The sequence below is a fragment of the Sturnus vulgaris genome, chromosome Z, assembly GCF_052056855.1.
Source record: "Sturnus vulgaris isolate bStuVul1 chromosome Z, bStuVul1.hap1, whole genome shotgun sequence".
In the NCBI taxonomy this organism is placed as follows: Eukaryota; Metazoa; Chordata; class Aves; order Passeriformes; family Sturnidae; genus Sturnus; species Sturnus vulgaris.
This window is the reverse complement of record NC_142283.1, coordinates 37,875,112-37,887,272: the sequence shown is the minus strand read 5'-3', so window position 1 is coordinate 37,887,272 and position 12,161 is coordinate 37,875,112. Positions and strand designations below refer to the sequence as shown.

General features: G+C 39.6%; 1 protein-coding gene across 1 annotated transcript in view; it reads left to right on the top strand.

The window, feature by feature from the left end:
- LOC148219805 (uncharacterized) overlaps positions 1–12,161 on the top strand; it is a 45,106-nt gene that overhangs the window by 2,400 nt on the left and 30,545 nt on the right. Inside the window, exon 3 of the mRNA XM_088157008.1 lies at positions 1,139–1,213. Within this exon, the coding sequence (XP_088013134.1) occupies positions 1,139–1,213 (75 nt within the window). The remainder of the gene's footprint in view (positions 1–1,138; positions 1,214–12,161) is intronic.

Genomic DNA, 12,161 nt, shown 5'->3' with positions numbered 1-12,161 from the left:
ACCTCTAAGGTGGGTGACTCATCAGTAACATCATAATTTTCAGATTTTGTACTATTTAGTTAAAATAATGTTTTACCATTTACATGTATATTATTATTTTAATTGTTCCACCACAGTCTATCCAAATATTTCTGTGGTGTGCAAAGATGTGGTCATCAAAGAACTGTTTTGCAGGAACACTCTCTAGAAGGAATGATTATTTTGTGATTCACACAGTAATTTATAACACGAAATTTGTAGCCAATTCTTGTGTAACTTTGGAGACATCAGAATCTCTGTTCCTCCGTTTTGCCATTTATAAAATTGACTTTTGTCCCAATGTTTCTCTTTTCTGTTTTCTTGGGTATCAAAATCATTAGATCTGTGCCATAGATGTTATTTAGTCAGTCTCTTAAACAGACAAAATTCAATTTTTTAAAATACTCTATTCAGTTAGAACTTTCATTTCAATAGTTTCATTGAGGACCTCAGAATGTTGTCATGGAAATTAAATTCTGCCTCCTACTTTTTTGCATATAGACTAAACATGTTTGCAGAGTGGCAATAGCAACTTAACAATGATTGGAAAATGCCAGTCCTTCATTGGCTAGGGGAGCCTTTATGAAAAATCTTGTAAAGACATACCAGCAGTAGCATAGGTAACTGGGGTTTAGTGCAGATATGTGACAGCTGTAGAAATTATTTGTACAGATACGAGTGTTAGAAATAATCTTCAGAATCTCTGCCTCTGAACTAAGGAGATTATTTATGTTTTTGGTAGGGATGCAGTAATAGCACCAGCAATAGTTTCCTGGCTCTCACTAGTTTTACTGTATTTTGTCTGGTCAATCACACAAAGGAGAGGAAAAGTTAAAAGCTTCTGCCTTATTCGTAATTATATGAGCTTTTGTATTTATTTAGATTAGCATTTCATGAAGGAACTGAATTGAGACTTGCTGAATCTTAGTTTAGTAATACAGACGTTGAACTTTAAGCATATGTCTAAGAGCATTGTTCGAATTGTGCTTTTTGGATACCCTTCTGAATCTGAATGTAGTAGGCTCTAAGGCATGGTTGCATCACCATGTAAGCTGCTAAAGAGCAAATCTGACTGCCCAAATTTACTGTTAATATGAATCTACCTATGTTTTCATAACAGATTTGAGTCTGCCCTTCTGCCCTGGCCAAGAGCTTTATGTGTATTTTCATTTCATTGCTGGACTCGAAATGACAGGTAAGAGTTTTTAAAATACCATCTGATACTGACAAAGAGAGACAGCAACAGAGAGAAGGCCTTAGAATGACAGAAATGCCTTTAGTACTTGAGAAACTTGAAGATTATGTCCAACTTCTTCTGTTCTGAGAAGAAAGCATTAATTGTATGGTAATACTTACCATACAGGTGCAGGATCTTGACCTTGACCTTACTCGGCCATATTTAAAAATGTAAGGATTTTACAAAGTTGTGCTGGTTTGAAAGCAAAACCAGTGAGAGACTCCAAGTCAGTAATACAATTTAATAGGAAAATGGAGAAAAAATAAAATACATGCAATAATACAAAAGAAAAACCACCGACAGAGTCAGAAATACAACCTGACACCCTGTCAGTCAGGGTGTTGGTAGCAGTCCGTATAAATGGTGGCTGCAGTCCTCCTGGATGACAGATGTGGTTCTGTTGAAGCAGTGCTCCTGTAGAAGGTGCAGTTTTCCTCCGAAGATCCAGCGATGATGTGGAAAAGGTCCGACTTTCCTCTGGGATCCAGTAGAAAGGTCTGCCCTCGGGTCCCAAACCCCAGTTTTTTATCTAGGTAGGAAAGGCTTGGCTCCTGCCCCTGGCTGGAGCATCTCCCAATGGGATGATGTAATCTTATCAGTCACACAATAGGACTTAATGGCCCATTAACAGAATATATCTTCTGGAGGAAGGATGGGTTGTGAATAGATAACGATGATCATCCCCGATCTTATCAGATGGCACATCAGCAGAGGATATCTCCCACAGAGATAAGGATCACCACCCCTCCCACATTTTAACAGATGGTGATAGAATACACATTTTTGCATTGTACCCCAGGACAAAAGTACAGTATAAACTATATCTTTTGTTCCATATTAATGAGAGAAATATCTTAAAAGTAGTATTAGATAAAATTCTGTCCTTTTTGATATGTTCTTAAGTGTGGAATTTGGGAGGGAATTTTTTAACAAGTTCAATTCTGAACTAAGTGCTCAACCAAGAGGTAGTCAAAACTTGGCCTTTTCATTAATGAAATGGGAAGCAATGCATTGTGCAGAGTAAAAATCGAATATTGCCCCAGCAAGGTGGTGTTGCAGTCTGTGTCTTTGCCTCCTTCTAATTGACGAATTCTGCTTATTATCATTCTGCTGACTTCTTCCATCTACCAATAAATCTGCATCTATGTGTGCTTGGCAACCACTCTAAATGTTTAAAAATCTCATCCTGTGTGCTTAGCCTCCATATTCCTGAGGTAGTTTTTCTTTGATTTTAGCTTTTTTGGTTGTTTTACTTTTATGGTTTTAGAAGTTTATTTAAATACAGAACCACACATATTTGCTCCGTAATGTGCCCAGTGAATGGACTTAGTTCTCATATGCATGTATCGATGTAGAATTAGGGGTGATTCTGCTGATTTCAGCAGAATACTAGTGGAAGCACATCACAAGAAGGAATTGCAGCAAACCCATGGCAAATAGGCTGTCAGACTGGCTCTATGAGCAGGGGATAAAGCCCGCTGACTTATTCAGACCCCTGTGGTCCTATGTATCTCAGAAGCTATGTGAAACTGATCATCTTCTGAAAAGTAAAACCAGGCGATTGCACATTTTTAAGTGCTATGGAACTACAGCATAGACGCCTGTGTCAAATCATACAGGACACCAGTAACAAAGCAGAGAACTGAAGCTGTATGTTACAAACTCCAGCTTGTATACTGAAAATCCTGTGAGTTGTGAATTTTTGTCAGTCAAAGTAAAAACATTCAAGGCATCCTTCTGTGGAATTCGAAAAGTAAGATTCTTGCAGACTTTTTGATTGCTGACTAAGAAAAGATACACAGCGCTCAATTATTCTGAGCTCTCACCAGCTAAGGCTAGGTTTTTCTTCTTGGTGTGTGTCTGACCACAGAAGAACAGTTCAATTCAGCAAACTCTCTGAGAAAGTCATAAAACCTATTGTGGTTCTACTTTGTACTGCAGCTCCATAAATGAGTCATATTAGGTCTCCATTTAAAACTGGAGACTCCAAGGAAAGAGAAAGAGCATTGGGCTTTTTGAATGAATCAGGAATATGAAATTTTCTTTCTCCAGTTCTGAAACAAAATATTGGTCTGTTATACTCCTAAAGATTTAACTTTCTGGTGAGAGGACAGAGGTGTACAGTGGAGATCCTATCTGTAGGAGGCTATCAAAAACATACAGTGCTCATTAGAAGAGTATAATTTTAGGAAAATGGCTTTCTAAACATTTAGTTAAGTACTGCTTTGTACCTCTGGTAGTACATTCATGCCATAATGAAAGTAAAATTTATATTCTTTGTATAATAAAGCATGGGGTTTGTGCCCTATTTAACACCTATTGGACTTCATTCTAGTGTAAGATCACCTGTGCATGAAGAACTGTATGAATAGACCATTTCATGCAAGCAAAATGCCTGTCACACATTTACATTGTTACTAGCCTGAGCCAGAATCATGCTAGCAATTTGCAGCAAAAATATTCCATATCCAGTATTCAAGACCCAAAAAAATGCACTTTTCAAAAAATGTTCTTTAAAATACCTAGGATGGTGCTGTTGTGGGTGCATGGAGGTGGCAATGGCATGTGCAGTGATGGCATGGTAGCAATCAAAACCATAGAAAAAAACAGTATTTCAGCCTTTTGAGAAAGTTTTGTGTTACCCAAAGGAGACGTACAAAGCCAAATACAATCCTTCCTGTAGAGGCTATACCATCATAATACATGATGAGCTATTACAGTCTCCTGTCGTTTCACTCTAGGAGAGTTATGTCTCCCATAGTGAGGATGTAAGTCTACAGATGGAGGACTGCCTGCAACAAATCTCTTACAAGGCTGCTGCTGTAAATCTCTTGGAGAAGAGTCATTGCCTAAAAAAAACTATGCTAAGGGGACCTGCCATTTGTTTTCTTATAGAACATGGAAAGAGGGGCTGTAGAAGGAGGTACTGTTCCGTTCTACACTCCTTAATGTTATGCAGGGAATTAATCATCAAGGAAGGTTCAGCTCTTCTCGGAATAGTAAGAGAAGAAAGGAGACATGGCTATATTCAAAGTGTTGTAATACTCTGTCTTTCTGCATTGTATTTTGTATGAGAGCGGAGCAGAAATTCCTCTCCAGAGGCTGAATTTTTTAGCTTAGTTATAGTAATTGCCACCTAATGATGGATAGATTGGCACAGGTCTGGACTATTGGTTATGCTGAATATTTGCAGTGGGATCAGAAGTGGCATTCAACTCAGGTGTAGGCTTAAGACCAAAGAGTGCTTTACCATGGACAGAAACACCCATTCATACACTCAGTATAGGTGAATAGACACTGATAGAGCTCAAAATATTTTTACCTGTCCTGTGAGTCCTTGAAAGTAGTATTTTGAGACTTTCAGGCCGAATTAAACCAGAAATGTGGATAGAGATATGGAACTCTCAAGGGGTCTGCAAAATTCAGCTCTGTATTGCAGCTGACAGCACATACAGCTGGCAGTGACAGCTAACAAAATAAGCTAATATGGCCTTCATGTTGCATTTCACTGATTTTTTTTCCTTCTGAGGTGGGTTCTAAAGATCCCACCCCCAATGCTTGGTTGTTCTTTGAGTCACTCATATTTACATTTAAAATTAGGGTAATAAAAATTTGAAAAGCAATTTCTTTTAATACAATGGCCACCACTCCAATTACAAAAAGAAGTATGTATATGTGTATAAACAGGTATCATGATCTAATTGAAATTGTCAATCTCAGTCTGCATGTTTCCTCTGTATATAGACATGCTTATCTTTAAATTCATAACAAGTACTTTGCATAGTGAAAGCCTGTAAGTGATGAAAAGAATGTTTGAAAAATCTGGTGTTATGTTAATTTTTCTGGCTTACAGAAAATATAGGGACTTTCAGAAGCTCTACACATTCATCAGCTCCTGTTAATATTGAGTTTCATTTGGGGAAAAAAAGCACATTACTTATTTAAGAAAATAATGGCAAGTGGTAGAGCTTGCGTGACACTGTGGGCCTACTTGGGAGGTTTCCATCCTTATTGGTCCTGGAGACCAGGATGGTACTGTGAATGATGTATGTCCTCCAGTGGATTTTATGTTCCATTTGCTGAGCAGTATCAGCTGTCAGGCTGCCCGTGTCCTTTGAACCAGGCATGTGTTAGTTGATGCAGTCTCATACTACTAGCTTTGGAGTCTAAGGCCACAATAGATTTGGGTGGGTGAAAAAAATCCTTGCCCATCTGCAATAACCACTGTAGTATAAACAACAAAGAAAAAACTTTGGCTGACAGTATTCTTGAGAAGAGCAAGTTCTAATAACTTCTTTGAGCATTTTTTCTTGTCAGAACTTTATCTTTGATTATCAGGTCTTTGATTACCTAGAGGCTATGGCTCACCTGGAGAATTTACAGAGGTATAGTTGCTTCTGATTGTTCATTCAAACAGAAAGTATTCTACAAGAACATAGTCACCCAATGTTATTTTAGGTTTATTTTGTTTTGTTTTGGCTACTTATCTTTCATTTGACAAAATATCCCCTAAATGCTGTAATAAGATTCACCAAGTAAGTTGTTTTGTAATGTGCAGGATTTGTCAGCAGGAATTATATTTCCGTGCCTTTCTCAAAAATATTTATTCAACAGTGTTCCAGAATGTTCTTGTTGCTCTTCACTTCTACCTAACACCATTCTAACTACAGCCTCTAGTTACTTGCACCAGTTTTTCCTGTTATTAATGCTTTTGTTGACAGTTGGTATAAGCTCCTAAGTGGGAGAATATTTCCAAAATAAAAGCAGGAACAGTCTACTTGTAGGTATTAGTCTGACAAGCCAAACGTTGTTGTTTCACTTGAAGATACATCACTCTTGAGCAGATGACACTGAGAAATAGCTCTTTTGCTGTGGCATTTTCACATTTGTGGCAGACAAGCAGAAGTGTTTAACTTCTGTTGCAGTATTAATGAGCATGTGATTAATGACACAGAACTGAAACATTGGGGTGAAGGGACACAGGCAACGGGCTCAGGACGTGGAGAAATGTGGAAAGAGTGCTAATCACTGACTAAAGAGTTTTTTGTTATTTGTTCTGTCACTGTCCCTGTTCTCTAATTGACCAGGTTCCAGAAACCTGACCAAGGCAGCTAGCTAGATGTAGACCACACAGTCCCTGACAGTCCCTGACAGACCCGCACATACAAAAGTGCAGTTTTATCAATTTTCATGGCACTGGAAAAATTCTGGGGCAGGATGCAGTTTCTCGTATGGACACTTTTGTAGCTATTTCTGGTAGGAGGGATTGTGGAAGAGTAAGAAGTATGTCATTTTGAAATTCAAAAGATTTCATGAGAGTTTTCAAGCTGAAGGATGAAAAAAATTTAAATGTGGAAAACTTATTTAGCAGTGCTGTGGGAACATTGTTGTACATTTTAGAGAGGTGTCATCTATCCACCAAATCTATTGACATGGATGCTTGCAATAGCTCATTACCAGAAAGCCTCTTGTTTTAGAGGTAGATGAGTAAACCTCTCCCTTCTTGCATCAGATCCTCGGTAGGTAGGGTCCAGCACACATCCATATTCTGGAAGTCTAGTTGGCTGAGTTGAGTTTAGCTGTCTGAGCCCAAGGTCAGCTACTTCCCTAGGAAGAACTGTTGTAGAGAAGGCCAGAGGTGAGGGCCTGCCCATCATCTCCCTTGGGGCATCTCAGCTCTTTGTTGGTGAAGTCCTCACTCACAGGAGCCATAATAAGGCTCCTGGCTACAAGCCCACCTCCCTCATTGCTTCCTAATGTTCTGTGCAGTTGAGACAGCTGGAGGTATGGCCAGTCTGTGCTTGCAAAACAGGAACAGCAAATGAAGGAAAACAGTGAAAGGCAGGAAGATTTATGAGTAGATAGAGAAAACACAAGTTCTCAGACAATTTACATTAGACATTGTACTTTGCATAACAAAACCTCCACAATGATAAACAGTGCCATGCCACAAAGACAGATTTCAGTAGCTGCTTGTTCTGCAGTAGGAAAAAAAAATCGTATTTTTTCTTCTAAAAATATAACCCCCCTGCTTCTTTAGTTAATCATCTAATTACTGAGATAATGCAAATGCTGTTGGAAGTAATGCACTGCTGTTCACTTGTTTTTCAAATGAAAGCCTCACTCCTTGAACAGTTGGTTCTGTTTGGATTAATGACCATGGACAGACTCTGGTATAGATCAGACATTGTCCTTTAGATATCAAAATTAGTTTCTGACAGATTTAGGGAAAGATTTCTGCATTGCTAAGAAGTTTCAGTTTCAATGAACTTGCATTTTTCAATCAGTAAAACTACTTAGTCAAAATATTTCTTAGAATAACAAGAAAACTCAATTGCAATAAAAGTGATGATAAACTAATAGTCTCAAATAGCTTCAGGTAGGATTGAAAGACCTGTCCTCTTTTTTAGGTGTTATCCCATCACATTTGCCAAACAGGTCAACCTCAGAGACTTTCCTGAAATAAATGTCTTCCTACTGTAAAGTTTTCTTTCATCAGAGACACCAATTCCGCAAAATCACCAAAGGACATATTCTGCTGCTTAGCACTGGTGGCAGGGTACAGGGAAGAGGGGACTTCTTCCACCTCTCTAATGAGTGGATCTACCTTTATCAGGGGGGTAGGCTAACTTATGAAAAAATTAGGAGACAGACTACATTTCATCCTCCTTTAGAGCAAGTCTTCCGTGGTAGTAGATTTGGGATACTGTATTTTCCTGTGAAATTTCTTGGAGAAATAGATAATCTCCATCCCAGCTAGTGAACTTGCAGGAGGAACCATATTTCATTTATAGTGCTGTGAGGAGGGTTTGATCTGTAAGTCATAATGGAAGTTGTTAAGCAGGTGTCAAACAGTGGGTGTAAGTATAAAGATGAAGCAGAGGAGCTACCCTTACTCTAAGTAGAGAAGATACTGTCCCCTGCTGTTCTTGCGTTTTCCTTTCTTATATCGCGCTGAATATCTCTCTTGCAGCATTTATTCCTCCCTGTGAGTTTCTAGATGGGCATGAAATATCAATTATTAGCCCTATTTCATTAGGGTTATGGGGTTTTTTTATTGTTACCATGTCTGTGTATGTCTATTCTAGTGTGCCTCCTCTGAAGTAGGAAAGTTGTACCCAGTCCTGAGTTGTGGCCTAATGATGCTTACATGTGAGGGACTAAAAATGTTTTAACTGTGGTGCTGATGCACAGTCAAGTCGTCAAATTGTCAAGTTGATTGTCCGTGTCAGGGACAAAGGGTTTTCAAGTCATTAGAACAAGGAAGATGGAGATGGCAAGCTTGGATTATGTTGCAATCTGCCCTTGCTAAGATTTTAATGACTAATTGCAGACTTTAGTAACACATCCTTTAAGCCGTGTAACTTTTTGCCTCTTTGCTATTTCAACTAGTTTTCTATGCATTTGCCACCCCCTTTACAAAGCTTGAAGAGCAATTTCACTGTAGGTAAGCACTGAGAAATATGGCAGGTTGCAATGAGTTTACACCTATCTAGCTTAGGAATACTTCCAGGGCAGATATGTAGAAGCTAATGTTTTAACCCATGTGACTTTGCTCTGAAATCATATTTCTAAACACCGCACGATTTGGTGTTTTCTTTTGTAACAGCAGGCACAGCAACCTTTACCCTAAATGCTTTGTCTCCCGCTAGAACCTGTGCACGAGACACAGGACAATGAAAGTAAGGTGGGAAGATTTTGGGCAGAGATGAGCACACACATTTTCACTGGATGATGATTTTCACTGATTCAGATGATGTACTTTCTGTGTATGGCTCAGTTCAGAGCATCTGACATTTTAGGAAATTGCAAAATCTCATTGAATCTCTGTGTGGATGACACACTTTAAAGATGGAGAGTGCCGATTGCTCTCCAGTAAGCCAAAGGACTGCGAAAGATCATCAGTGTCTGCTGCCTTTCCCTCTTCCCACACTGTGCTTCTGTGCAGCCAAAGCTGAATCTACTGAGCTCTATGAAGACAAAATCCAGAGGCAGCAGCAGTTCCGTTCGTTCACACTGGCTTGGTCATCCTTCTCAGGCGCTGCTGTGCTGTACACACTCATCCTCTTTTATGCGCTGAGCGTGCAGGCAGAGCGCCTGGGTGAACCACGGGAGCCGGTGGAGTTAAGGCAGTGCCCACCCTCCAGCCGCTGTGTGAGCAAGGCCTTTCCCAGCCTGTTCGTAAACTGCAGGTTCATTTTCGTCGTCAGTAGATGGCAGAATTTGCGTTATCAAACCATGCAGAGAGTTTTTCGGTTTGTTCTTTTTTTGGTGGTTTGGTGTTTTGTGGGTTTTTGGAGGTTTTTTTAGGGGTGTTTTTTTGGTTTGGGGTTTTTTTTTGTGTGTTTTCTTGTTGGTTTTGGTTTTGGTTTTGGTTTTTTTTCCTTGCAAGCTTGCAAGCTTCTTAAACTCTATTCCTGTGAATCAGTGTCTACATCCTGGTAAAGGGAGCTATGTGAAGGAACAAGCAGGACTCCCTCTCAGGGACATGATCTGTCCTGCAGCTGATGGATCACTTGCATTTATGGTGGATTCAGGACATGGGCAAATCTGACACATTCTCCTGTTAATGCAGTCTTTCAGCGTTTGATTTGCCTCTCTCAACGGTGGTTCAAGCCTGATTCAAGGGGGATTTTATATTTGCTGAATAATATTTGCTCTTTTTATCAATAGGAATCTGCCTCTGAGACAGGTCATGTAGGGTTTTTGGTTAGCTCTAGTGGAAATCAAAGCTCAGACTACATCACAAGAGATATATATTTTTGAGCCAAGCTAAAACATCTGGAAAATTCAGGTTTGGTGAACTTTTTAAACTGTAATCTCTTTCTATCAATACACTTTAGGTTGGTTTGAATCTTTAGGTCACAAAAAGAGAATGTTTGAAATAATGTTTCTTATTCTGAGCACCCTTCTGATAAATGAAGAATGTCCAGGGAATGTGTTAACAAGACTATGATTTTACAGAGAAAATTTAAACTTAGAAAACTGCAGAATATGAAGCAGCTCCAGATTAAATCAGTTTCTAGTTTGATAAATTAATGTTCAAATTACTGTATCTTCTGTGCTTGATCATAGCACAGGCTGGTCAGAAGAAGGAACAAGTGGTGAGAACAAGATCTCTGGAATAAGACAGCTGTTTCCTGTCTTGGTAGAGCTGGAAATACTGAGTACAGGCAAATAACTTTTCTGCACTAGGGCTTTCATGCAGCATAGAGAAAAAACCATTCTTTAACCATATCTTTAATCCTGTAATATGCATATTTTGTTGTCTTATGTAGGAGAAAGAGCCTTGCATAATTCTCCAAATAGAATGAAATAGGAAGGAGCACAATTCACCTATTCACTGAAGTTTCTGCATGTCCACAAGGAAGTATAACATTCCCATACATGTGTCTATACAATGCTCCAGTATATGGATCTATGAAGAAATGTCTGTTTCCCCTCGCAATTTTTTTTTCCAAATATGCAGATATCAAATTAATAGCAGCATTTGAGGACAGCTTGCTGGTATGAAAACTCTTTTCAAGTGTTCACAGAGGTGAGTGAGATTTCAAGACTTTGAAACAAAATCTTTGGATTCTGGAAGGGAATTCAACTACAACAAAAAGTTATGGTATTACCTAGCACTATTTTTTTTTTTTTTTAATTGCACACGCTTCATAATCTTCTGCTCCATGTTCCCAGATCTCAGTGTCTTCAGACTTGAAACCTCATTCCAACTCAGTGTCTTGAGCCCACAGAAAGTTATTCTACATGCACAACTCAATGCTCTTAACCTTCATCAGCTGTATTCCCCGTAGCTAAGAGTATTGAAGGCCCTGAAGGAAAATGATTTGCTGTGGTGATTCAGGTGATTTTTATTTGCTTCCTGCTTCCTTTGAGTCTTTGTACTCAAATGTATTGTTACCATTCTTCTCTGAGTTTTTTCTAATTTGTCATAGCAAGAAGAAGGGGGATTTCTTATATGTGAAAGTTTATTACTGAGGTAATGACTTAATTGCTGGAGTCTTTAATAGTAAGATGATGTATTCCTGGGGGAGCACTCACTGAGTCACTTTCAATCATTTAACAGCAGTTCTGGCTATCCTGGGATATCCCAAGGTGACTGGAAGCTACATGGTGTGATGCCCATCTACAAGAACGGCAGGAAGGATGATCCAGGGAACTTCTGGCCTGTCAGCCTGACTTCAGTGCCAGGGATGATTATGAGGCAGTGACAGCACTCATCTTGAGATGGCAATCAACTTCTGTGCCATCATGTGACTAATACAGAACAAGAAGGTGATGAGACCCAGCCAGCAGAGGTTTAGGAAAGTCACGTCCTGCTTGACCAACCTGATAATCTTCTGCAACAGGGTGACCCACTTAGTGCAGAAAGGAGTGGGGATATTTTTCACTTGGTGTTAGTAAGGTGGAAGGAGGGAGGGAGGGAGGGAGGAAGGAAGGAAGGAAGGAAGGAAGGAAGGAAGGAAGGAAGGAAGGAAGGAAGGAAGGAAGGAAGGAAGGAAGGAAGGAAGGAAGGAAGGAAGGAAGGAAGGAAGGAAGGAAGGAAGGAAGGAAGGAAGGAAGGAAGGAAGGAAGGAAGGAAGGAAGGAAGGAAGGAAGGAAGGAAGGAAGGAAGGAAGGAAGGAAGGAAGGAAGGAAGGAAGGAAGGAAGGAAGGAAGGAAGGAAGGAAGGAAGGAAGGAAGGAAGGAAGGAAGGAAGGAAGGAAGGAAGGAAGGAAGGAAGGAAGGAAGGAAGGAAGGAAGGAAGGAAGGAAGGAAGGAAGGAAGGAAGGAAGGAAGGAAGGAAGGAAGGAAGGAAGGAAGGAAGGAAGGAAGGAAGGAAGGAAGGAAGGAGCGTTACAATTGTATACTAAGTTTACTTTTCTGTCCATTGAGATAGGCAAGAATCTTTGTACTTGAA